Here is a 24,725-nt window from a genome sequence, read left to right as displayed (position 1 = left end):
TTTTGACTGATGCGACTTATACTCCGGAGCGACTTATAGTCCGGAAAATACGGTAATTACACACAATGCAACTCAACTGCTGAGATTTTGGGTGTTTTATGCCAGTAGCGGCTAATGTAGTCCCGAGCCACTAGCCTAAAGCAGATATGACGAGTGGGCTGCAGAGGTCATTTCAAAACTTGTAGGTTACGGCCGCAACCAATGCTGCCTCAAGTAACTGAACTTCATGTGCAGCCACAAACTTCTTTCTATAACCTTTTCACATATATAGTAGTTCAAGATTTTTGAACAACTTAGTTTAAAATTGGTCGAGTTGCCCTTTAAGTCAAATTTACTGGTCCCATCAGGCAATGTTTTCCATCAGATCCAATGGCTCCAAAGTGTGGGTGTTTAAATTTGGCTGAGTCATGTTAATGAATCAGTGTGGGTCTCACCTGGTCCATGGAGCAGAAGATATGAGCGTCATCCTGCTGGAAGCGGCGGACGCGGGTGAGGCCAGTCAGGGCTCCTGATAGCTCGTTCCTGTGCAGGACGCCAAAGTCTGCCATGCGAAGAGGCAACTCTCTCCAGGAGCGTGGCCGGTGATCAAACATAAGACTGAAGACAAACAGACAGCAAAGGAAGAGTGTGAAAAACACACAAATTACAACTGCCAACTTCAAATTATCACAATAACTGAAAATTGCTCCACTGCTTCAATACTGCTATGAAAGGCAATCAATATTTGATTTAAGTGACATCCAACATTTTGACAAAATGTGTTTGCATGCTCAGTTTCCATTTCAGTGTGTTCTCCAGAGGGGCTGTCCACGTGGATAGCACAAAGATTGGAACAGTAGAAAGGAGATAAAAGATTTGAATACAAAGAGCTGCAGTCTGGCTCTTTACACTGCAATGCAGCATTCAGTAATAAATTGAACTGGGTCATTCAACAACTGAAAACATGGCAAAAGCATCAGTCCATTACAATTTGAGCTGAACTGGAGGACAAACTACTGCAGCAATGAAAAGTTATTTTAATTCTAACTACTGATAACAAAACCCTTGTACAAACTCTCAAGGCTACTTAAGTGTAGTAAAACATTGCTTAATGGTTGTCCTTGTTAGACTTTTTTTGTGGGATATTAGACTTAATATTGAAAGTCAAACATTTTGTATTGTGATAACAGTATTCTAAGCTTTATCGTTTCATGCTTTCATTTAATGCTGGAGAAACAAACTGCCCTGCCTTCAACAAACAGTTGTTTCTCTGATGGCAGGAACCAACTCTATTTCACACTACAGCAAGACCTGATACACTGTGTGTATCAGAAGTGGGTGGTTTTTCTTTACAATTTATGTTCCTTATTTTCTAGTTCATTGCTGCAATGAAACCCAAAACCTTTCAAGCTACTCTGAATGTGAGGAAAGGAAGGCCTCACCAGTGTCCCGGACAGTTCATGGGTTTGAGGGCAAAGGTCTCCTTCTCGGCCTCGAAGGAGAACATGTTCTCGCTGTAGTGCTGCCAGTGTCCCGAGGTCTGCCACAGCTTACTGTTGTAGATGTTGGGCGTCACCACCTCTTGGAAACCCCTCTTCCTGTACTCGCTCTGCCAAAGAAAGAAAGAACAGTCTTACCTATAATCTTCTTTATGAGAATACCTTGTTCTGAGTGAGTGGCACCTCAAGCAACTCTGCTTCATAATTCTATGTACACGTCACAACTACGAACGTCTGGTTAAAAACAGTTTCTGTCAACACTTGGGGACTTACTGATAAATAGTGCAAATGTTCTAAAACATACATAACTCAATGTAAAGGCTGAGATTCTGAAAAGTAAACTACCTTTGAGAAGTGTTATGCTGCTGCATACTCATATCCTAGTTTGTTTAGACATTATGAAGGGGATAAAGTAGGTTTAACTGAAAGGAAAAGGCTGTTACTTTTTAAGTGGCTTAATGCACCTTGGGTTGGCCTGTTTTTTCTGCTATGTGTTTTAAAATTAAAAACAGATACTTGATAGTGATAATAAAATAGGGCGATTTATTTGAAATACTGACCATACCATACCATATACCCTACAAATATTTATATCGGATATTATAGATGTTTTGTTGCTTGCAAATCCTATTTTTATAAAACATCTCATTACTCAAAATCTTCTCAGTCAGATATCTGTTTTACCACATTAAAGTGAAATTGCTCCCAATGTGTACTGCATTGTGACTGCACTGAATGACAACCAAGTAAATAATTTTTTTTAAAATCAAATTGATTTTGTGACTATAATAGAGTGGGTGCAACAGAGCTTTTATTTGATGCCGTCAATCACATCTGTTTCACACTTTTCAATTTATTCCAAACAATTGGCTTCCAATAATAAGCTATTTTTAGGTTCGTAGGTTTGTGTTCAAAGGATAGACACAGAGCAGAATGTTTTCTATTAGGCCAGAAATGAGAAATTTCCCATTGAGTAAGCATAAATTAGATGTGTTAACATCGATTTAAAGCATTATTGCTGTAGGAAGAGAGGTATGGATATTAATTAGCATTTGCATTTTATTGTATGTGCATGCCAATGTTCATGTTTTAAAATGAATTTGTTTTAGTTGTGAAACCACAACATTATAAAGGCAGATTTTATTCATTATCGCTTAGTTTATCAGATTCCAGACAATGAAGCAGCTGAAAAGGCTGCACGCTCTTTGCTCTAGTGATGACAGTGAAGTTGGCAAAGTCAGCTAAACCACTTTTAAACCAGACGGTGGTACAACCTCCCCTACAGCCGTACACTGTAATAGACTCTACAGCTGACAGCACTGTCAGCCGCCCAGCAGGAGACACGCTCTGTGGTGCATTGGGATTTTATTTATTTTAACTATGAGCAGTACACGCACTTTTTCTGATGATGTGAAAGTTTTACATTTCAAATGATGAAGAAAGGCATTAAAACGTGTGTCTTGCAGGTAAAACAGACTAATCTAAGCTGACAGAAGTGATAGACAGATGGTTCACCCAATCACCTGCCAAGTACTTTTTTAAATGCCTGCCCGTTTCCAATGAACACTTCCCAGATGGTTCTGAATAAACCATCTGCTGCAGTCAGGTTATTAAGCTGCATCATCAACATATAACCAAACCGTTCCTACTCCACTCTAGAATATGACGAATGAAGTGATTTTACATTGCAGCAAAAATATCTTGTGAATATATTAAGCCATTATTACTGCCCAGGTCTCCATGCAAATTTAAACTTTCTGAACTCTAAGACATAAGAAAAGACAAGTTTGAGTCAAAGTGAAATCACAGCAATTATCCACTGTGGGTCTGAGCTTTGACTTACTCTGATGAACTCGATCAGGGTGTTGTAGAGGTAGGCTCCCTTAGGCAGGAAGAAGCAGCTCCCTGGACTCAGGTCATGAAAGAAGAACAGGTCCTGCTCCTAAATAATAATAATAAAAAAAAAAAAAGGTGTGTTAGTATGATGAAAAATTAAAACCACCACTCAGGCCAAACTGGTTTCAGTTTGAAATAATCCAACGGTATCATCACATAACTAGGGTTTGTCTGACATTGTACTCGGCCTCCTGCTCAGCTCACTTTTGCACACCTGTTATTATACTGAATGAATGGCAACACACACACCCCGAGCCATTAAATGCCCTGTCAACAGTCAACAAGTGTTCCAAAGATTGTGAAGCATCTAATTGAATGCTGCCTTATGCAATGGGTTAATTTTACCATCACTCACAGCTCAAAAAAGTTCACAGGTAAATTTTTTAATCAGGCCTTTTTCAGTATTTCTTTCTCAATTTGTAAATGAAGTCAAGTGTTTTCAATTTTTTAACAAGTTTTCTTGTTTCCTTGTTCCTTACCAGAAAATTCAACTATACTGTTACAAATGCACCAGGCCTATGTTTTCACACGGTCTAGAAATGGCTTCGAATATCTTGTTTGTTAAATAGGTGTGACTTGGTAAACATCAGATACACATCAAACCCAATCCTGGCTCTTACACTTACACAGAAGTATTTTACTGCTTATACAGACAAATACTAACATGCCATAAATAATTTTCCTTTCTAAGAATAAAACCCATACAAGACAATACTAAAATTACTTTAACTCTTTTGCTAACCCACAGCTTCTTCACATTTCAGTTCATACCCGGCCTAGTTTGCGGTGATCTCTGTTCTTGGCATCCTCTTGAAACTTCTCCCACTCTTTGAGCATTTTGGGGTCAGGGAAGGAGATTCCATAGATCCTCTGGAGGGTTTCCATGTCCGCCTTTCCCTCCCAGTACGTAGACGAATTCTAGCACACCACAAGAGGAGTATGTTAGCTTTCATCATTCTTTTGGGTCCATCAAATCTCTTGAGAATAAAACATAAAGGTAACTCTGCTCTAAAAATGGGAACAAATGTGCTCACTATCAGACATTCAGGGCACAGACTACAGTGCTTAAAGTCCTACCTGGTTTAATCAATAATAAATCCACATATAGAATAACCACTGGTTTGCTGTACATAATGCACCACTGGAAACAAAAAGGCTCACCTTGTGGATCTTAAGTGCCTTGATTTTCCCAGTATGTCTCACATGGGGCCCCCGACACAAGTCAATTAAGGGACCACACCTGAAATGCAGAAATTAATAGGATAACCAGTTGTATTTAGGATAAAGCTAAAAATACTATATTTTAGTCATTGTTATCTCTCATAAAATGACCAGAACCAAGGATGCTCAATCTCCCTGGGTGTGTCTGTGACACTCAACCCCAAGCTCACTGGTTTCTACTGAAGATGAGAAAATATAAGCTTACATGCACAGGGTCTGGACTCACCGGTAAACTGTGGTAGTGGGAGTGGTAACCTTCTCATTCAGAATGCGGCACTTGAATGGGTTGTACTGTCAAAGAGAAGAAGTGGTTTTAGAGTTCTGTTAAGATATGACATTTTTTTCATGCGTTTTCGTTTTCAGATACCTTGAACATTTCCAGTAGAGTTTCCTTCTTTATTTCCAGTCTCTCAAATGGCTGCTTCTCCTTGATAATTTTCTTGCACAGGTTCTCCAGACATGGGAAGTCATTGCTTGATACGCCCCTGTCCAAAAAAAAAAATAAAATAAAAATATAAACACAACCAGAACTTTCCACCCAGTGACAATGGCTGAGTTACGTAGTCCTGCATTAATATGCGAACTGCCTTCAAAGCTAAATTTAGTCCGCTAGCGTTTCTAGAGGGCACCATGGATGTGACCAGACATTTAGCCATATTGCTAGACCTTTTTATGTAATTCTTTGACTTCCAGAAACTGATAACCTCTGCCAAGCATGGACACACAGTCCTTGGCTTTGGGGCTTGAGCAATGTCAAAATATCCTTGCAAAAATTTTCCAAGAATTCCATTAGCATAAAATGACTTCATTAAGGTGGTTGTAGAATTAATTAGACAGCACTCCTTATGCCCTCCTGCTGCCTGAAGCAGGGAGAAATGAGTCTGTTTCAGGAAAGGTCAAAGGAAAAAAATGTTTATGAGAAAGAAAGTGTTTCTCGGATTTTCTGAGGGTGTCTCAACACACTTTCAAAGCTCTCGTTCTGTGTTTTGAATAGATTTGCTTTTAGGCTTCCAATCCTGTGGGCAGATATAGAAGGATGTCATTTCAAATCCACGCCCAAATAAAATCCAGCTTGACAGCATTAGTGTCATTACAATCCACCTATTTTGTGTTTGCCACCGGTCCCAGACAGTAAACCAGACTGACAGCTGCTAAGCCTTGAAGTACACACCAAAATAACACCGGGATCTGACTAACAAAACTAATTATACAGACAAATCTGAACCCAAAGCCTGTGTGACTCACTCATTGTTCTCCAGGAACATGTCGTAGTAGAAGCCGTTCTCAATGGGGGGACCGTAGCAGAGGCAGCCCCCATACACCTTCTCCATGGCTTCACCCAAGATATGGGCACTGGAGTGCCAGTAAACCTAAGCAGTATACAAAAAAACACAGTCTAATTAGCAAAATAGCAATGCAGTCCATCCCTTTGTGTAACTCATTCATTCACATTCACACACGTATAGCATCGGGCTTTAGTATCTGGCTCAAGGGCACTTTGGCATGAAGCGGGAAGGAGCCGGGGATCAAACCGCCAACCTTCCAATTAGTAGACTCACTGAGCCACAGCCGCCCCATTTTTTGTGCTGATGTTACAATCATTCACTGTGCTGCAGACTTTACTGAAGCCTTTGAGAACATTTAAATTACTTAAGCTGTGTAAATTCACCTCTTCTGAATACTGACAATACAAAAAATCTGCTAAATATGCAGATAAAACCTACTGACAAATGATACCGTAAAAAGCAAATTGACAGACTTTGGAATCTCTTCAGTGCTTAAAAAGGTCAACTGACAAATGGCTCTTCTTCAGGTAAAATATTCAGCACCTTGTATAGACAATGAAGCTGAAATTGGAGTTTTATTTTAGGAACACATCTCATTATTCTCTCAGAGACCAATTGCTACCAGTTTTATGACAGTACATGATTGCATAAGTGTTTTACGTTCTCACATCTCTTCTTAATGTCTTTGTGGCCCAGACACTTGGTGAATCACAGAGCTTTCACATGTATTATTGATTGTAAACTTCTTATTCATCACTTTAACCTTGCATGTCCAGGTCAGCCTGCTCTTGTTGTGTACTGGTGAGTAATGACCAGATCAATTGTGTCAATGTCAATGTTATTGACAGTATGTCAGAAACATTTTCCAAGGCTTCCTCAGAGTTAAGTTTTTGGTGCTCAAAAATTAGGAAATGTACAAATGTTCATCCAGAAGGTGTTTAGGATGACATTATTACACTAAACTATCCTCTACTAATCTATACGTAGGGGTGAAAAACAATCACATACAAACACTGTTTTAGATCAAAGATGAGTTGGACTTACAGCTTGGGCCTCCTCATCATCAAACTTGAGCAACTGAAGGCTGCAGTCATCCTCCAAAGGTCTGTCCAGGTCCCACACACCGTTGTTCACTTTCGCAATCACTGTGTTGTCGGCCAGGCCTTGACTGGATGTCAAACATGAACATATTCCACATCAACTTAATGTGTAGATTTTCAAAATAAAAGTGTTGAATAAAAGTGGCAACCCCTACAATTAAAATCTTATCATAACATTAAATTAAGTCTGAATGATATCCAAACACGTATGTAAATAAATGCTGAAATCACTACAAGATGTTCCAATACTGATTATCTTGCTGTTGTTAATGGTAGTACACACCCAACTAGATGTGTGCATGACTGCATGATAATGGTGAGTAAAACTGGAGCTTTCAATTTCAACTGCTGTTCTTTTCAGAAATTATTGAGAGAAATCTGATATAATACTTAATACATAATAATATATATAATTTAAAAAATGTATTTTTCAAATGTTTAATAACAAGACTTAACATAACATTAAATGAAATAATAAAATCAATTAAAAGGGATGCATCTTATAGTATGGTGCCACACCTTTGAAGTTCCCCCCCATGCTTCTGAAATTACAATATAAAACAATCTAATTGCCTTGGTCATGAGACCAGAGAAACTGTCTTAAGGATTAAAAACAGTATGAACCGATGTGCTCATTGCATCATAAAGAAACTAGAGGTTGGGCTGTGGTTGGTGCATTTAGGTCACATGAAGCAATGCTTGCTTCCACTCCTACAATGATGGTGATAGAGCTGCTGACATTTCCTAAAGCATTTTACTGTGTTTACTGTGTAGTCTGCTCATGTGACCTTTGGTTATCACATTTAATCTCTATTAACACACTCTTGACACCTATTGTATGTTGAACCATGCCAGTAGAGAGATTATTCTCAGACTATCCCAAGGCAATGTTTCCTCTACTTTTTAAACTCTAATGAGTTATTTTTGTCAGCTATTTTCTTGTCTTTGGTGGATGGTCTTAGGTTGGCGGGTGTCATTTCCAATTACTGTTTTCATAACGTGGGTGTTGTGAAGTCTTCTGAAACTATGTAAATGATTACAGGCAGTACAAATAATTGTGACAGCTAGTCTTTGGAAATTACATTCCTAAAGAACCCTTGAGGTTTTCCTTTTTTGTGCTACAGTACATGAAAGCAAAGTGTCACATTTAATAAGTAACAATTACAGCTATCCCATCATCACACTGACCTGATTCCACAGGCCACCTGGTACGGTGTTGTCTTCCAGGACTCAGCATCCACCACCTTTCCATCGGGCAGGGTCACCTTGATGGCTCGGCTGTTATTCGTAGCCCTCTCTGCCATCAGGGCTTCATGCTCAGTTTTCAGCTTTGTGTACAAAGTCAGACGCTCATCGATGTACTGAGGTGGTGGCGATAACTGAACAGCAACAAAAAAAAGAGGAGTATGGGGGTTGGCTGATGTGTTCTACCAGGTTAAATGGTTGACTATGCTAAAATCTGATCATAAACCTCAACAACCAATAAGCCGGTGGGTGGCTGCTTTTAAATATTTAGGCACGCAATGATAGATATACATAAATACTAGATAGATATACACCAAGATTAAATTATTGTAAAACAAGATTATGATGTCTAATAAAAGCATATACAACTCACCTCAGTCCTGCCTCCAGAGTCCCCAGCAGCACTTTTAGCCTTCTTCTTTCCTCCATCTTTACCACTTTCAGTTCCTCCCTGTGCAAAAATCACACCGTAAGGTTAATAAACTTTTATCAAGAAGAGGATTTAATACAAGTTTAGTACAAAGCTGGTTCAGACACACTGTATTAACATACAGATGGGAAAGATGGGGTACACACCTACACAATGTTTGCACTTACACAGTTAACATTATGAACATAACAAAATTAACACTACACAAAAATCAGTTATTTTAGAATTACTGGTAGTTATATTGCACACAGTAGTTAAAGTATTACTGAAGACTTTTCGCAAAGGTGTTGGGGTAAAATCCAGCATGCAAGTGGTGTTCGCCACCTGACAGCGACCCTCCAAGTTGTAACTAATACTAAAGGTTATTGTAAGACATTGGTGGGAGTACAAGCCAGTTTCAAGAGAGCTTTATATTTAAAAAACACCTCTTGGTCTATTGGGTGCGAGCCGATTTAAAAAAGCGAGCTTAAGGGATTCATGCAAGGTGCTATTTATTACTATAACGCGTGTAAGCCTACAAATAACCAGCGAGACATTAAATTGTCAGAATTTTGAATTGAGTTTGGCGTAAGGCGCTCTCCCTGACCACACCGAGCAAGACGTGTAAGAGCTACGTTACCCAAATCAAACTAACGTTAGCTGACTGGGCTCGCTTAACTGCAATGTGGCCCAATTCACCAGCTAAAAAGATTAAAACAGAAACGAAACTAATGTTTCTGTTATCCTGAGAGTATCATATTCAGTAAAGCCAACATAACGTTACTCTTTAAAGCTACGTAGCTAGCCTTTAGCACCGCACTGCTTGTGGCTAAATGACAGCATGAATCTGACTACAGGCTAGGCTACCTGCTAGCTAATCAATACGACTTTAATGTAGCCGATCACGACACTACAGTGTCACCTTTTTTCCGGCGTCCACTTGCAATTCGCTCATTTTCTTCACGACAGTCTGGTCAGCCATAACAAATGAAAAGCTACCTCACTTTAGGAGATAACTTCTGCAAGCCTGCATGTAAGTTACTGTGAGCAGTAAGGGTGCCGGGTGAGGGCTGATGACGTTACCCGGATATTGCGATTCTGATGCAACATTGCCGTAGAGGTGGGCGGGGCGTGAAGGCTACCATCAGCAGAGTAGGAGATAATTTTATTAAAGGAGTGTTCTTGAGTCTCTAAATCTACCTTAGTGAATGGTTGCAAAAACATGTAGCAGCCGAGTGCAGTCAGTAGTCTATTATTCATCCCAAATATTTGCATATTACAATAATATGTTGTAATAAGACCCACAATGATGTGTTTTCTAATAATGCTCAATTTTTATAAAAAAAGATTTGGCCACAGTGGTTAGTAGCCTATAACTTTTTGACATGACTAGTTTTTAGAGTTGAAATATGAAAGATGTCTTAGAAAATGTGTAGGCTACTAAGTTAAATCCCCTAGAAACCATTTAATCATCGAAGCAGTAGCCGATTATAGAAGCAACCCCTAATGTACCATCAACCCTATCCCCCAGTAATAAAGTAAAATATATAAAACGCTCTAAAACATTTTTTTATTAAAATTACTTTTTTTTTCAGCTAACTGTTTATTTATATTTTCTGTACAATTTATTTTCTTACTTAAGGTCAAAATTACATTTTAAGGCTTTCTCCACACTAGGAGAAACATTTTGGTGGGAGAATATGAAATACTTTATAGGCCTATTGATCTTTATTATTTATCTTGTATTTGTTTATTTATTTTATTCATCTAATAGTATATAATATATTTGGTATAAGTTTATAAAATCTAAAAATACTAGGATCAGCCTAAGAGAGGACATGACCTCATGATCCCCAATGGTATGACACTAATCATGACACTAAATGACACTTACTTTATACAAGTACTTGGGTGTCACACTGGACAACAAACTGGACTGGTCCACAAACTCAGAGGCCATCTACAAGAAGGGCATGAGCCGGCTTTAACTTCCTTGAGGAGGGCTCAGGTCCTCATGTCTGTAACAGGATGTTCAGAAATGTTCTATCAGCGTCTGTTGTGGCGAGCACCATCTTCTTTGCTGCGGTGTCCTGGGGTGCGGGCATCAAGGCAAAGGACGCCAACAGACTGAACAAACTCATTAAGAAGGCCGAGTCTGTTGTTGGCTCTAAGCTTGTCCACCCTGGAGAAGTGGTGGAGGAGAGGATGCTGGCAAAAACTGCTGGCAATCATGGACAATCCCTCCCACCCCCTCCACACAATACTGGACAAGCTAAAGAGCAGCTACAGCAACAGACTCATTCAACCCCGCTGCTCTATCTATGTAATGATGATCATCATCTATCTAGCAGCAAGCAGAGCTTTCACTTGTCTCTGCTATCATTGTTGTTTGGAAGTGCTCTTGCAGAACATGGTTACTAACAGCTCGGTTATATACTCTAAATTGGTGGAGCTATGTTTGCCAGTTTTTATTTCAAGCAAACCCTTACCGCACCTTCAACCAGAGAACTAGCTTACATTTGTGAAACCACCTGCTGTTCAATTGGCTTGAGGAAAACCTGCACACAGACAGTGCTTAGTGGCACAACAGCAGTTTGAATAAGAGTAAGTTATCTTTTTCAGCTGATGTTTCTGTGTGAAATCACTGGGTATGTGAAATATTATTGCTGATGTGGTTGCCATCAGGGACATGAGAGGGAAGGTGTATTGGCATTGTTAGAGCAGTGTTGATCAGGAGTAAAATCCTCTCTTCTATTTATTCTGAAATACAATTTCCTTCTGTTCAGTTTCAGGTGATTTTTCCATGCACCACCCAACTACCCTTGAGGCTCACAGCTAAAAATGTCGACAGTGAGTTTTAGAGTTATGTTCTGAAATAACTACTTTTGAATATTAAATCATTTGAGAAGTGGAAAGAGAAGGAAGGGGGATGATCTCCTTAGTGTAAAATCCATATGGACGTCCCGATGCCCACTGTGCTGCCACTGGGCTTCAGTTGAATTATCTGTTGCTAGTAGCAACCACAATTGGCACAGCAACAGCAACAGCAGTTGCAGTTTATATTTCTACATCCACCATTTTGTCCGTGATCTGTGACCAAGCAACTACAAGCATATTTTATTAAGTCCCCAAATGACCTTGTTGGAACACCTGTACGTATTCTAATATTATAGCTAATAAATAGCTAAATGTTTTGTGATTGCTGGTAGTTTGCTGCGACCAGTTTACTGCTAACCAAGCTTAGCTGTGGTTGAACTGAGGCTTAGGTGTTGCTAAGACAACAAGGCTAGAGGGAAATTAATTTTTTGAGATACCCTTACCGGTAGAACAAAGCACAATAATGGTTACATCTCTACTCTTTTGGACTCTACGTACGTCAGTTACTGTGATTACTATAATTAATGTGAACTTGCTATGCAGTCGCTTTGCTTTGTTTCTTGCCAGCATGAGGGACAATTTCATTTGTCAAATGAATTCCTACTGTACCAGTTCCTTTGGTTTCTTGTTTGTGTTATTTTATTGTTTCTGATTTGTCATTACTGTCACCAAATTTGTTGTTTTCACTGTTTTACAATTGATTCAAACTCTACAGGTCTACTGCTTCTACCATATGCTGTAGTGGACTGGCCTGAATAGTGAGACCAGAAAGATTTTGAAATTTCATCACTTGCTTGAGAAATCTGATTGTGTGAAAAGATAAGAACTGTGCAGGTATAACCAGTGCTGTGGTTATGGTTTAGCTGTTTCACATTTTGGATAAAAGTGCAATATGGGGCCTATTGTTGACATTGTGAGCTGTTTCATTTCATTTGAGTGAATACCGCAGTTGCTAGTCTGAAGCTGGGATTATTTGGTCACGGTCAAGACTACAATTTTGATTTTCTCCTTGTTGAAATATTTTTTTTTTTTACTATTAAAGATGGGGAAAGATCGGGTTTCGAAAATGTCACGGCAGCAGGCAAAATAGGCCTTTATACTCTTACACAGGAGGTGTCAACATATGAATCTAGTGAAGGTGTTCCTTTTCCTCCAGTTTTGTCTGTTTAAGGTTTGCATATATCCCCTTTATATGTTTTATAGATTTGTTTTATTTTGTAGGCAAGTCTCACAACAATTTCAGCTCCTTATCCTCCTTTGATTGCTTTTAATTGATTTTTAAAACTATACAAACCTAATTATGAAAACCTTATACTTGCTGTGTTGCTGCTCACATGTCCAACATATTCATTATTTAGTACCAGTATGTTTTTTAATTTTTAATCAGATGAACCAACTAATCTACACACATAATTTACCCTCGCAATGCATGCATAATCAAAATAACAAAGAACAGATTAGTCTTGTTGCTGATTAGAATCATATCACTGATTGCACTGCTTACTGAGTGAGTATGTGAGGTTATGTTTGTCCTATATTTCTTTCTGCCTTGCTTGAAGGTGCCAGACTTCAGACAACGTGTGCATTTCAATTATAGTCAAACAGTGGTTTTAAACTTCTGATACTCTCCAAGGGAATAAAGAAGAAGCTCTAGCACACAGCTACCCTGCTGTTCTTGGCTTGTTGTGAGGACAGGGAATTCTTGAATAATTAACCTTCACTTGAAAAGTCAGGCACCATGTTCTATTTCTTGGCTCTGTATGGGCCTTAAATACAGTTCCTGTTCCAACTAAGACTCATAGAGTGGTTGATGTAAAAGGTTAAACCAAAGGAGAATACATTACAAGCAATAGAACAACTGCAATATATTTAAAACATAGTTTGAAGGTTTGATTGTGGGCATATACACATTTCTCACATAGGATAGATAATAACCAATAATCATCACATTTTTGAATATAACATTGGATTTAATTTTACAGTCTAAACGTTCTAGGATTGGCTCAGACTTAAGGGTGTAAAACAAACACATTTTGATTGGTTACTGATTTAATAATTTATTATGAGAGCTAGTAATTGCTAAAATAGCACTATTCTCTTTTTCTATAAATAAAGCAGTGCATAAAAGGTGTGATGAAAAAAGTGAAAAGGGGATGCTTATTATTTATAGTGAGAAAGTGAAAAACGAATGTGGCAGAGGCAAAGACCTTATAGAAGTGGATTTATTCAGGGAGCCCCTGGTGAAGATAGGATTGATGTGTCATGTATTCTCTAATTATGTGGAAGCATTTTGAATATTTTATATCACAACAGCCATTAGGTGTCAGTAGAGAAACCCTGCAAAAGACAAACCTAAACCAGGATCTAATACCAGCCAGTCTCAAACACTCTGTTTTCCGCCTGCAGTTTGCACTCCTCCACAGTTCAGCAGCTGACATTGTCACCTCCCTCAGTGAAGTTTTGATATAGCCCGCATTTGTCTACAGGCATCTCTGGAGAGAGCAGCGCAGAGCTCCTGCCTCGTTCACTCTGCTCCACATTCAAAGGAAATTGCAGAGGCGAATACATAGGGTTTGTTCCAAATGCATCATAAATATTTGATCCCTCTGTTGTTGTTTTTTGTATGAGATCATCAGTCAGCGCTCTGGTCTATCTCAAATGAAACATTTCTCTGAAACAATATTGGGGAATGCCTCTTGATAAGAAAATTTCTAAATGTTATGGCTTAGGGTGGCCCAATTAAAACCTAACTAAAACCTCCCAAAGCCAACATCCTCTGAACAAAGCTGTGAATCTGTTATGCAACAAAGATGTAAAATGTGTAGTTGTAAAGAATGAATGGAGATAGATGATTAGACAGCAGGAGCTGATTATACCTCTAAAGAGCACTTCATTTGACTTAGGGTCATCAACATGTCACAACCAATCCTGATTTAATAATACAGGTCTGGAAGTGAAAGCATTCTTACAGCCTGGGCTGGGTGAGCCTGCTGGTTTCCTGCTCCAAGGACAAGCTCTAGTAAGAAAAATCACTGTCCTTCAGCTGCCCTCCTTACTGGGAAAGGATGACACTAGGTCAGAGACAAGGACAGGGAGAATCACCGCTCACCTCGACCAGGCAGCGAACCATCTGCTGCAAAATCCTTCATGAGATGGTCCGATCATCCCCAGGCTTTTCCTGAGCGCTGACACACTGCTCCCCCCCCCCCCNNCCCCACACACACACACACAATCCATGGACTCCTCACAACTCAATAAGGCTGAGAATGAAACCTGCTACTATTTCTATTTATTCAGCAATATGACACCGGAAAAACAACACCAAGGTAAAGTCCTCTGTTTGTGCTTCCAATGAATGTGCTTCTTAAATGGAAGTTAACAAAAATCCAAATATGGCATATTCCAGTCATGTTCATGTATTGTTTGAATTTAGATGACCACGAGGAAAAGAGAAGAGGGATGGACCAATATCAATAACAGTATTGGGTATTGGGTCTGATAATGTGCTCATGTGCTCATAATTGTACTACTACTGCACCAAATACCACTTTGGCAGCTTGACGTAACCTCTTGTTAGTTGAGCATGTAGATCAGCAGTCTGGCCCAGACTGGGATATTTCAAGCTATCAATATTAGCAACACTTAATTTGTTACAGTCAGACAGTGAAGAACATCTGATGAAAATAAAACATGTTTTCATGTCATTGTTTGAACTGTAACGGTATCAAACTGATACTTGGTATTGGCAAGGGCCCAAATGTAAGTAGTTGTACTTGTATTTGGTGGTATCCCTGGCAGAGAAAAATACTCTTGCCTTGAGTTTCTTTCAAATCATTTCAAACTTCAAATCAGTCTTTGCTTTATTAGCCCGATAAAACACATTTTCCAAAGCAAACAACAGTGTTGCAGAGAGAGATCAGTTAATGTTTTTAGGTACCCATTCTTCATGGTTATGGTAATCCATTACCAAATGATCCATATAAAAGTTACCGTATCTTTTTGTGCTACAGGTGTGATCTTGTTTTTGCTGTTAGCTCATAAATCTGAGATATGAGAGTTGGCTGCAAAACAGAATTGCATTTTTAAGCTACATTATCCTAAAATACACAAAATTAGTCAAGAAGGACATCCTGAAAAGTGTAATGTGAATTTGATTACTCCATGAATCAAAACCAATGGTGATCAGCAGCCAACTGTTGTTATTCTACATCATTTTGATTTATTATTTATATTAATGTATTCTCTTTTTTAATAGGAAGTTACTTTACAAATTTAATGTATCAATATCCAAACAGTTCATAATTCTCACCAAATAACATAAATAGAAATTGTAATGTCTCTATCCTTATGAAAAATTCTTTAGTCAAAGCTCTTCATACTGTATGAATACAAATAACATATTTGGAAATGACTCTTCTGATCTACATCAGCCCATTGCTACCCACTCTACAATACATGCACATGCATACACGGAGACACACACGCAGGTCTGTTTCTGGGTCGTTTGCCTTCCTCTGCGGAGCTTCCTCCAGAGTTTCTGGTTCAGACAGAGGTGCTCCCTTTGAGTCGAGATTCAAATGCTGATGCACATGAAACAGCTCTGACAGCAGTCAAATGAAGTACAATAAACAGGGAAAAAAATTTTTCAAAGCAGAGAAAAAAAAATGTTCTCAAAAGTACTTTAGCGCTGAGCTCGACTTGTTTTTATTCAAGGTGAATCACTGACATAAAATGTTTCCCTACTTAACAGTGAAGTGGCATGAAGTTACGAAGTATACTGCTGTCATTTATAGTGTAGATGCACAGAAAAAATATGAGAAATCAGGAGTGCCAGTTTGCACATGACCCAAAACTTATAAATTAATCATACACTATACCATTAAAATTGCAGTCACATTTCTGCGAGCAATATTTCCTCAAACCATGAGCATGGGTCACATCCCAGGCTGATGGTAGGGGGTCCAGATTATGCAGCTTAGACTGCCATCTCTGCATTGCCACATGATGTCAAATACACCAAGGGAAGGCTTTAGGAAGGCTGCCTTTTCCAAAGCCTCTGTGCTGCCAGGGGAGAAGGTAAAAAGCAGCAGTAGAATGGAAAAAAAATTAAGATACTAGGCTTTTTTTCCTCCCACTTGCATCTTAGAAAGAAATGAGAATGAGTCAATGTGGAAGACAATAAAATGTACATCACATCGCACCCAGAGGAACATTTATTGGCTTCTTCCCACAGCCAGGGGTGATGGCAGATCAACTCGTAGTGGTTAGTTTGAGGGAGAGAGACAGAGAAGGAAGACGATAGAAGGATTAGGCTTGATTCTGGTCCCTTATCATTCAGTTCAGTCTGCTGGCTCAGCAGCAGTAAGCAAATTGAAACTAACAGGATCTGCTGTAGCTACTACCTCCTCACAGTAATATGTGAGCCAAGCCGGGCCTGACTGTCATTAGAGGATTACACTTTATGTCCTCTACCATTGCCAAAAGAATCCTGATGTACTTAAAGGAACAACCCTACCCCATCCCACCCGAAACAAAAATCACATTAAACATTTGATAATATGAGGATGTCTCCCTTAAAAGAAGCCAAGAATCTCTATTGTGATAGTTTTTCACGAGGTTCTACAAGGACAATGTCTTTGTTTCGAACTTAAGCAATTATTTATTACAGTAGTTATGAAGCTGAAAACACATTAGTCAGGAAATGATCCCTGGGTACCATAATAGTGTCTTTAAAATTCATTTTGACATTCATTGATGACATCACTGCGGTTCAGACTCATTGACCTGTCCATTTATACAACCATCATATGTCATAGGCTGTTTTGTATGCAGTGCCTTTAATGTATTGTGTGAGCTAACAGAGCCAGAGACACTTGTGTACCTCAATATTTTGTAACCTTGGCTGTATTCAGACCAAAATAGATGCCTAACACAATCTATTACATTACACAATAGTGAAAGGAAGTTAGACTAATTTGGAATACCAAACATACATTACACTAGGTTTATTCACTTCAATAGTAGGATAAGCCCCTTGAGATGAAACAGCTCATTAGAAGCATAAAAACAAGAAGAAAAAACTTAATCGACCTTAGGCTGCAGCACGACTTTCCCTGAGTCATTCCCACATCTTTGGTGAGTACTGTAAGAAAGCCTCAGTGATCCACACAGGTAAGCCGTATTAATCTCAAAAGTTCTCATTTCATTTTACAAATTGAAAAGCTTCCAACAAGATTCAGAAAGCTCATACTTTCCTACAGGTAGCGAGAAATGGAATATTTGAATTTCTGCCTTACATGAGAAGCAAAACAAAGCAAAATGTTATATGCAACCCTTACTGCAGATTTAAGCATTTGTATCTTAAAATACTTTAACACATTTCAGTGTGCCATGTTTACCTGTTAATCCACTGCTGGTGATTCAGAAATGTCTAATGATGTTAATGATGTCAGCAAAGAGGCTTTCCAAATCAGGGTTTTTTCAATGCTCACATCCAGTCCCAGAGCATAACATATACAGTTGTTGTGTGCCAAGAAGGTTGATCACTCCACCTGACCTGCTTGTTTCAAGGAATTAGTCATTTTATCTCTTACGTCTCGTGCATTTTGTATGGTGTCAACCACACTTACAAATTCCTAACATGCCTCATATTTTGCAATGGGTAATTTTCCTTGACTTTTTAAATATTTCACAGTATAAAAATATGCCAGACAGTACCTCAAATCTTAAGCATTTTCCACATCCTTCCACGTGGAATTGGTTTAAAGCGACAAAGACTCCATCTGGATTTTAAAGCAACACATAGTACAGTTGTTTCTATACTATTTACAGCCAGAGATTTTATTTTTGCAGAAGATTGGGGTTGAAAGTTAAATTTTAATCCTGTTGGATCTTAACGCACCATTTGACAACACAGACTTTTTTAAGGGTTGCTAAATGTGTGGGTTGACATCAAAGGCAAAACACTAAACTGCCTCAGCTCATACCAACACTTACTACAGAAAACCCTTTTTCAGCACACAGTACCTTGTGGAGTTCCTCAAAGTTCAATATTAGGCCCTTTCCTGTTCATTTACCCGCTGATAGAGTCTTATAGTATGCAAGGCAATAAAGCGTACCTTTTTGAAGATTATAATTCTAGTTTTCTTGTTGAGATTGTGTAACAGGAATAATTAATCATTTATCATGTGAGAAAAAGTAATTGCTGATATCCTAATTTCATAAAACCTGTAACTCTCTATTTTGGCATCAAGTCACACATATCTCACATTTCCACCTTGCCCTCGATTGCAGCACCTCACATCCTAATTGGTAAAAGCAGAAAAAATCACACCAGTCCAATTCAGGCATCTCCTCATGGATTAACCATTTAGAATTGATTTTACATTTCGCTGATTACTGTTAAATCTAGTCCTGGGGAACATAGTAAACATTTAAACTCTGCAAGCTTATTTGAGCCCTATATTTATCCTCAGGATCCCTACATGCTGGTCTTGAGTCAAAGTTTGAGATTAAAGATGACGTCTGTGTTTTTCAACTTGGAAAAATTAGCACACAGTTAAGTTTTGATACTAATAATCAATAATAAACTATATTTATATTTCACCTTTCAAAACAAAGTGCTTTACATTGGAAAAGATTAAAACACTACCACTAAAATCAGGCAGTAAGTGAGGAAAAGTAACTAAGTACATTTATTCAACTAGCTACTGTACTTAAATACAAATTTCAGGTACTTGTGATTTACACATTAAAGCCATAATAATTATAATAAAATAATATAATATAGGTTATTCTGCAGGATGAATACTTTTACTTTTAGTACTATTACTATATTTTGATGCAAATACACTGTTGTATTGCTATTTTTACTGAAGTAAAAGTAAAAGATACTTCATCTATCACTGATTAGAGGAGAAAAAATTAAATACAATAAATACATATCAATAAAATGAGCTAAAAAAATATTTAAATCAAGACAGGTAATACTTAAGATAAAGCTTAGGAGTAACATTAATTAGGTTAACTAATTAAGAATAAAGATTCTGCAAGCCTCCGATCCACAGGGACGTTTAATATTTAATATTGTTGTAAGTTGAATATTCTCACCTTTTATCATTTTATGATGTTCTCTTTCTTTTTTTAATAGCTTAAGCAGCGCAGTAGCAGCAGTTGTAGTAGTGTTCCACTATCACTAAAAGGATTTTGTGAACTATTAAAAAAGCCCTCAGTGATTCATTGTATTATTTTATTATTTTATTCTTTATTCTATCTGAAGAAGTAGATTTTGTGAATAGGTGGTCGGTAATAATCCTTCCCAGCACAAGAATCATCCACACACAAAAGAGCAGTGAGAGTACTGTGGAACATATAATGAGACATGCACAATTCACTAGCACCTGCTGTAGAATTCAAGTAATGGAGAGGGAACACGAAGCAAAAGCCAGTGAACCAGATAGCACATGAATAAAGCAGTAGGGAGACGGATGGAGCAGGGGCTTCGAGTCCTCCCACCCCTCTCATTTCCTTCGAAGCGGGTCGGGAGGCATCCTTGGCTTTAATCAGGCTCACCTAAGCATACCTCAGTGCTGCCATGCCACAATGATGGATGGCCTGAAGAAATACCTGTAATGGCAAGCTCTCTGCTGCCTTGTGTTTGGCAAAGCAGGTGCTTGCTCTCAAAAAAGTATGGTAGTGAAGCAAAAAACTATCCAGATAGAGACAAGTGAGTGGGCATGTACTTTTCAACAGTTTCACCCTGTTAATTATTGCTTTCCCCCACTGTGCCTTATTTGTATCTGGGGGAGATAATTGACTTTAATGCTCAAACCTGATGTCTTGAAGTACGGACACAGCTGAGAAGTGCATGCTCTCAGGGCATTTCTGACATTTTCTTGATATACCACACAGCAGTAACGTGTATGTCATTCCTTTTTGCCTCTGGACTGACATCATGTAGGGCTGATAGAAAGATGTCTTTTCACTCGGTCCTGAACGTTACATTTTGTTCTTTGAGAAGTGCCAAAGGCTCAGTTTAATCTATTCACACACTCTTTTTCATGCTGTTGCCTTCGAGGGCTGAGGCTACTGCTGCACACAGAGCAGCTCTTGTAATTGTAATAAATAATGTATGATTAATATGGCTGATTAAACAGTCTGGGAATCCTCTCCCTGTGGGCAACACTACTTCTAGCAGAATAACAAAGATTACCTCAGAGGTTTCCGCTCTTGTCAGACCATTGTCTGATAAGGAGTTAGATAGCCGCTCCAGATCAAAGAACACCTTCATACAATGTTTATACAGTTTAGTTTTGAGTCAGTTCGACTATCTTGGTACTACAAAGTGTGCAGTTTGTTGATTCTTAACAGAAAGTTTTCAGGTTTATTTAGTTGCAAAATGGCCTTGTACATTGCATTTATTTGTTGAAAGTGAATTTTTTCTCCCCCCACATACCAGCCCCGTCTCCTTTATGGGGCCCCCTCGTGGCACCACGAACAACATTCCTTGTTTGTGTTGCATATCATTCCACTCATTTCCTGTCATCTCTCTATTATAAAGTATAAAAGAAAAAAGCAAACAAAAAATGTACAAAATATGTTTTAGTAAAATATAGGATCAAATAAATAAATAAAAAATGTTTTAGGATATGTAATTTGAGATGTTATTCTTGTTATTATGTCTTCTGCTCACCAGCAGCTCTTTTCAACAAAATAGCACTTAAAAACGCACTGTACACTGTTTGCTCAGCACCAAACAAAAAACAGACACAGTTACTGACTAGGTAACATATGAAATATTTAACAGCTAAAGAGCCAAATATTTCCCTCAGGAGTTGGTAGAGGCCAAAAACAGAGCTAAAATAGAGTGAATACGGAACATCAGGTGACCAGAAACACAACTCCTGCTTTTGTTACCTAAACCAAACACTCAGGATGCAAACACCAACCATCTCACTATTACTTGTGTTTGGTACAGGAACACAGCGCAATTTTGAAAAAAACATTCACAAAATGTTGCTTCAAAAAAAAAACTAGACACCCATTACATATTTGAAAACAGTAATGAGCAATTTATAAGAATCTGTTTTAGGAGACAGGGATCCTCCAAAGCCAGTTCACTGTTTCACACAGGTACCCATTAAAATGTGGGTTAGAGAAGCTGAGATGAAACTACAAATCCTAACAGAGAATGATACCTAAGCTACAGCTGACCCAAACATTAGCATATAGCTACAACAAGCTACAATCTCTGTTTCTTAAAGTGATACACCAATTTTGCTCATCAATGTCTGTTATTCTTGGAGAGTACTACTGCAAGTGAACAAGTTTTATAAAGCTTTTTGGGGCTCCAAAAGGAGCTGTACAAAACCTTGGTTGGCGATGAAAATCTGGGTGTGTGTTGTTAGAAACAAGTGACATCAGCTGTCGATGTACATGTTGCATTGTGGGTAATGTAGGTGTGGCACCCTGGACATTTTAGTGTTTAATATTATACCAAGAATTATCATTGTATGAGTTTCTGTTCATATTCTTATTTAAAATGCTTTGTGACATTTGTAACAGTGGTAAACCAACCTGCTTTTAACTAAAGCTCTAGGGCTATACCTGTTTTCCCTGATAGCTGTAGTGGCTTTGTTATTTTAGCGAAGTTAGCTATATATATTTTTGATATAAAACAAGAAAGCCTGGAATAAAAAAATGACTATAATAAAGAATATCTCTGGTTATTCTGCATTGATTGTTAGCCCACCTTTTTTTCAAATTGTCCATCGAGAGTCCGACAATGTTACAGGTGAGTAATGCTAAATCGATGGAGTACTCTTAAGTTGAATAATGCATTTTATATACGATGTGACTGGGGTTGGATTTAGGCTAAAACTTCTTGTAACATTATTTTTCAACAAAAAATTGGGGATTTTCAATATCTGCAGCCTTTTACCCACTTTGCCAGTACTCACCATTATTTGTGGTTCAGAAATGCTACTCGAAATCCTACAAAAAAATTGCATTTAGCCACTGCACTCTACAGCCCCATGCTTCCAATCCACCCTTGAGTATCACCTTCTCCTCTAGCCTCTACTTCAGTTTTCTCCTGGGGGCTGGTAACACATCATCATTACTTGCCTAGATAGGACATTTTGGCCTCCAGTTCTCATTTAAAGTTTTTCTGTTTTTCTTTTTTGGACTTGTGGAATGCACTATGACTTTCTCCCTTCAATATCAGATACAAAGTAAGACAAATTATATTTCCTGCCTGTTCTACCTGATGAGGACAACACTAAATCTTTCTAGCTATAAATTCTCTCTAACTGTCAAGTTTCTACGCACTTCAGACAAGGTCAGAATCTTCGTCCATGAATAAACTCCTGATGTACGAAGAGAAAATTATAAACTCAAATGCTTTTGAGGAACAAGTTCTGTCCCTACACTTTGGCTAATACACCTGATGGGACCACTACCACAAGCGGTCAAGCGAGAATGAGACTGGCGTATTTCTAATTTAACTGCCAGTGTCTTTGACAGATACTGACCTTTGGTGGACAGAGGTCTTTAAACACTATTACAGGGTTTTGGAGGAAATAGAAGTCATTTAGCCTAATGCCTGGCTCAGGCACTCACAGAATCCAATAAAGCGGAAAGGTTACAGGCTGTCCATTCAAGTCTACAACAGAGCACTTGCTAAGTGCTGTAATCTCGTTGGGACTCCTGAAAACTCAAACTGATCTGACGTCCAAAAACGGGAGAACAGCAGTTTGATTTATTATAACAGAGCCTTAAAGCCAAATTCAGAAAGAAGCTAATTTGTTATATAGTTGTTTTTTTTTGTAATTAGGTTGTTAAGCAAAGTGCTAAGCAAAACATTCACTAAATATTTACAATGAAAAGCTTATGTCACTAACCATACTGAAACATTATGCTACACTACATTTTTGAGAAACTCCAGATCCATAATAGCATAACCAATTAGCACTTGTAGATCAAGTTTTCCAAACAAACTCAAATTTTACATAAATCTTTGCAAACGGTTGTCTCTGGCTCTACAGTAAACAAAAGTACAGACTGAAAATAACCGCCTAAATGACTGCATAGCCGTACCTACGGGGCAACCTAATAACGCTAGCCCTTTGATTAGCCAACTGGCAAACTACCAATTCATCTGCAGTAATGACCAACATTCATTGGCAGTCCTTTCATATATAATATGGTTCTACTCAAACAGAGATAAACATTACAAAAATGAAATGAAATGTTTGGCTGCTTTGTAAAGGTTGTAATTGCTGTCGGTCACCATATTGACAGCTGATTGTTGATTGAAATTGATTGTGCCATTTTCAGAATTTTTCTTCTAGTTTAATTTTTTGAGCCACAGCCAGTCTCGCATATGTAAACTCACTAGTGTGTGCATATTAGGTGGCAGGTTGCCCATTAAAGGTCCATTGTGTAACATTTAGGAGGAACTACTGGCAGAATTGCAATACATATAATTACCTGAATATAAGAGTCGTTATGTTTTTCTTACCTTAAAATGAGCAGTTTTTTCTACAGACCTGGAACTTTAAGTTGATTCCATGCCTTATTCTTAATAATTTCCTTCTTTACTTTTGTTTGGACAAGCAATTTAAATGATTTACGTGAAATAGCTTTAAGCTCATGTTGCCCCCAACTCCCAAATCTCATCAGAAAGGTAGCGAGTGTAAAAATAACCCATATTCATAATTCAAAATATTGAAAAAAAATTCAAAATATTGAATACTCTTATTAACACGTTTAAACCCATTATGACTTATCATCTCTGTATCGAATTGAATAAATAATATAATTAAATATAGTTTGACAGCAATTTGCTGTGATGAAACTGCAATTGTTTGCCACAGAGTAGTTGACCAGGAGTTGGCTGGTCTCCAAACAAAACACACTGAAGTGGAATATCTAAATGCTGCCTACCAATAAAAGAGGGTGTAGGAGGCATTATGGGATTCATCACAATTTTAAGACTGAGGGAGTGTGTGAATAAATAAATGCAAAAATCCTGCAGACATTTTGGCATTTCATAACAATACAAAATGACAAGTGAATCAGACAGTCACAATGAAGAATGGCTGTGATGGTATTTAGGTAATACCAGTTGCATGACTGGTAAACCTTTCCATACAGTAAATTATTCATTGTCATGTTTGTTTGCAGGGTCCTGAAGTATCTCCCAACATGCACT

General features: G+C 38.2%; 1 protein-coding gene across 1 annotated transcript in view; it reads right to left on the bottom strand.

Annotated features, from left to right (window-relative positions):
* tars1 (threonyl-tRNA synthetase 1) overlaps positions 1-9,708 on the bottom strand; it is a gene marked incomplete in the record, with an annotated part of 14,576 nt that extends 4,868 nt beyond the window's left edge. The window contains 12 exon segments of the mRNA XM_035658941.1: positions 435-597; positions 1,422-1,588; positions 3,322-3,420; positions 4,146-4,292; positions 4,536-4,614; positions 4,822-4,886; positions 4,963-5,080; positions 5,841-5,965; positions 6,926-7,049; positions 8,170-8,360; positions 8,600-8,677; positions 9,558-9,708. Coding sequence (XP_035514834.1) covers positions 435-597; positions 1,422-1,588; positions 3,322-3,420; positions 4,146-4,292; positions 4,536-4,614; positions 4,822-4,886; positions 4,963-5,080; positions 5,841-5,965; positions 6,926-7,049; positions 8,170-8,360; positions 8,600-8,677; positions 9,558-9,617 — 1,416 coding nt within the window.
* Positions 9,709-24,725: the final 15,017 nt, after the last annotated feature.

The sequence above is a fragment of the Morone saxatilis genome, unplaced genomic scaffold (assembly GCF_004916995.1).
Source record: "Morone saxatilis isolate NCDOM2014 unplaced genomic scaffold, NCSU_SB_2.0 Contig16, whole genome shotgun sequence".
NCBI lineage: Eukaryota > Metazoa > Chordata > Actinopteri > Moronidae > Morone > Morone saxatilis.
This window is presented reverse-complemented; position numbering and strand designations above follow the sequence as displayed.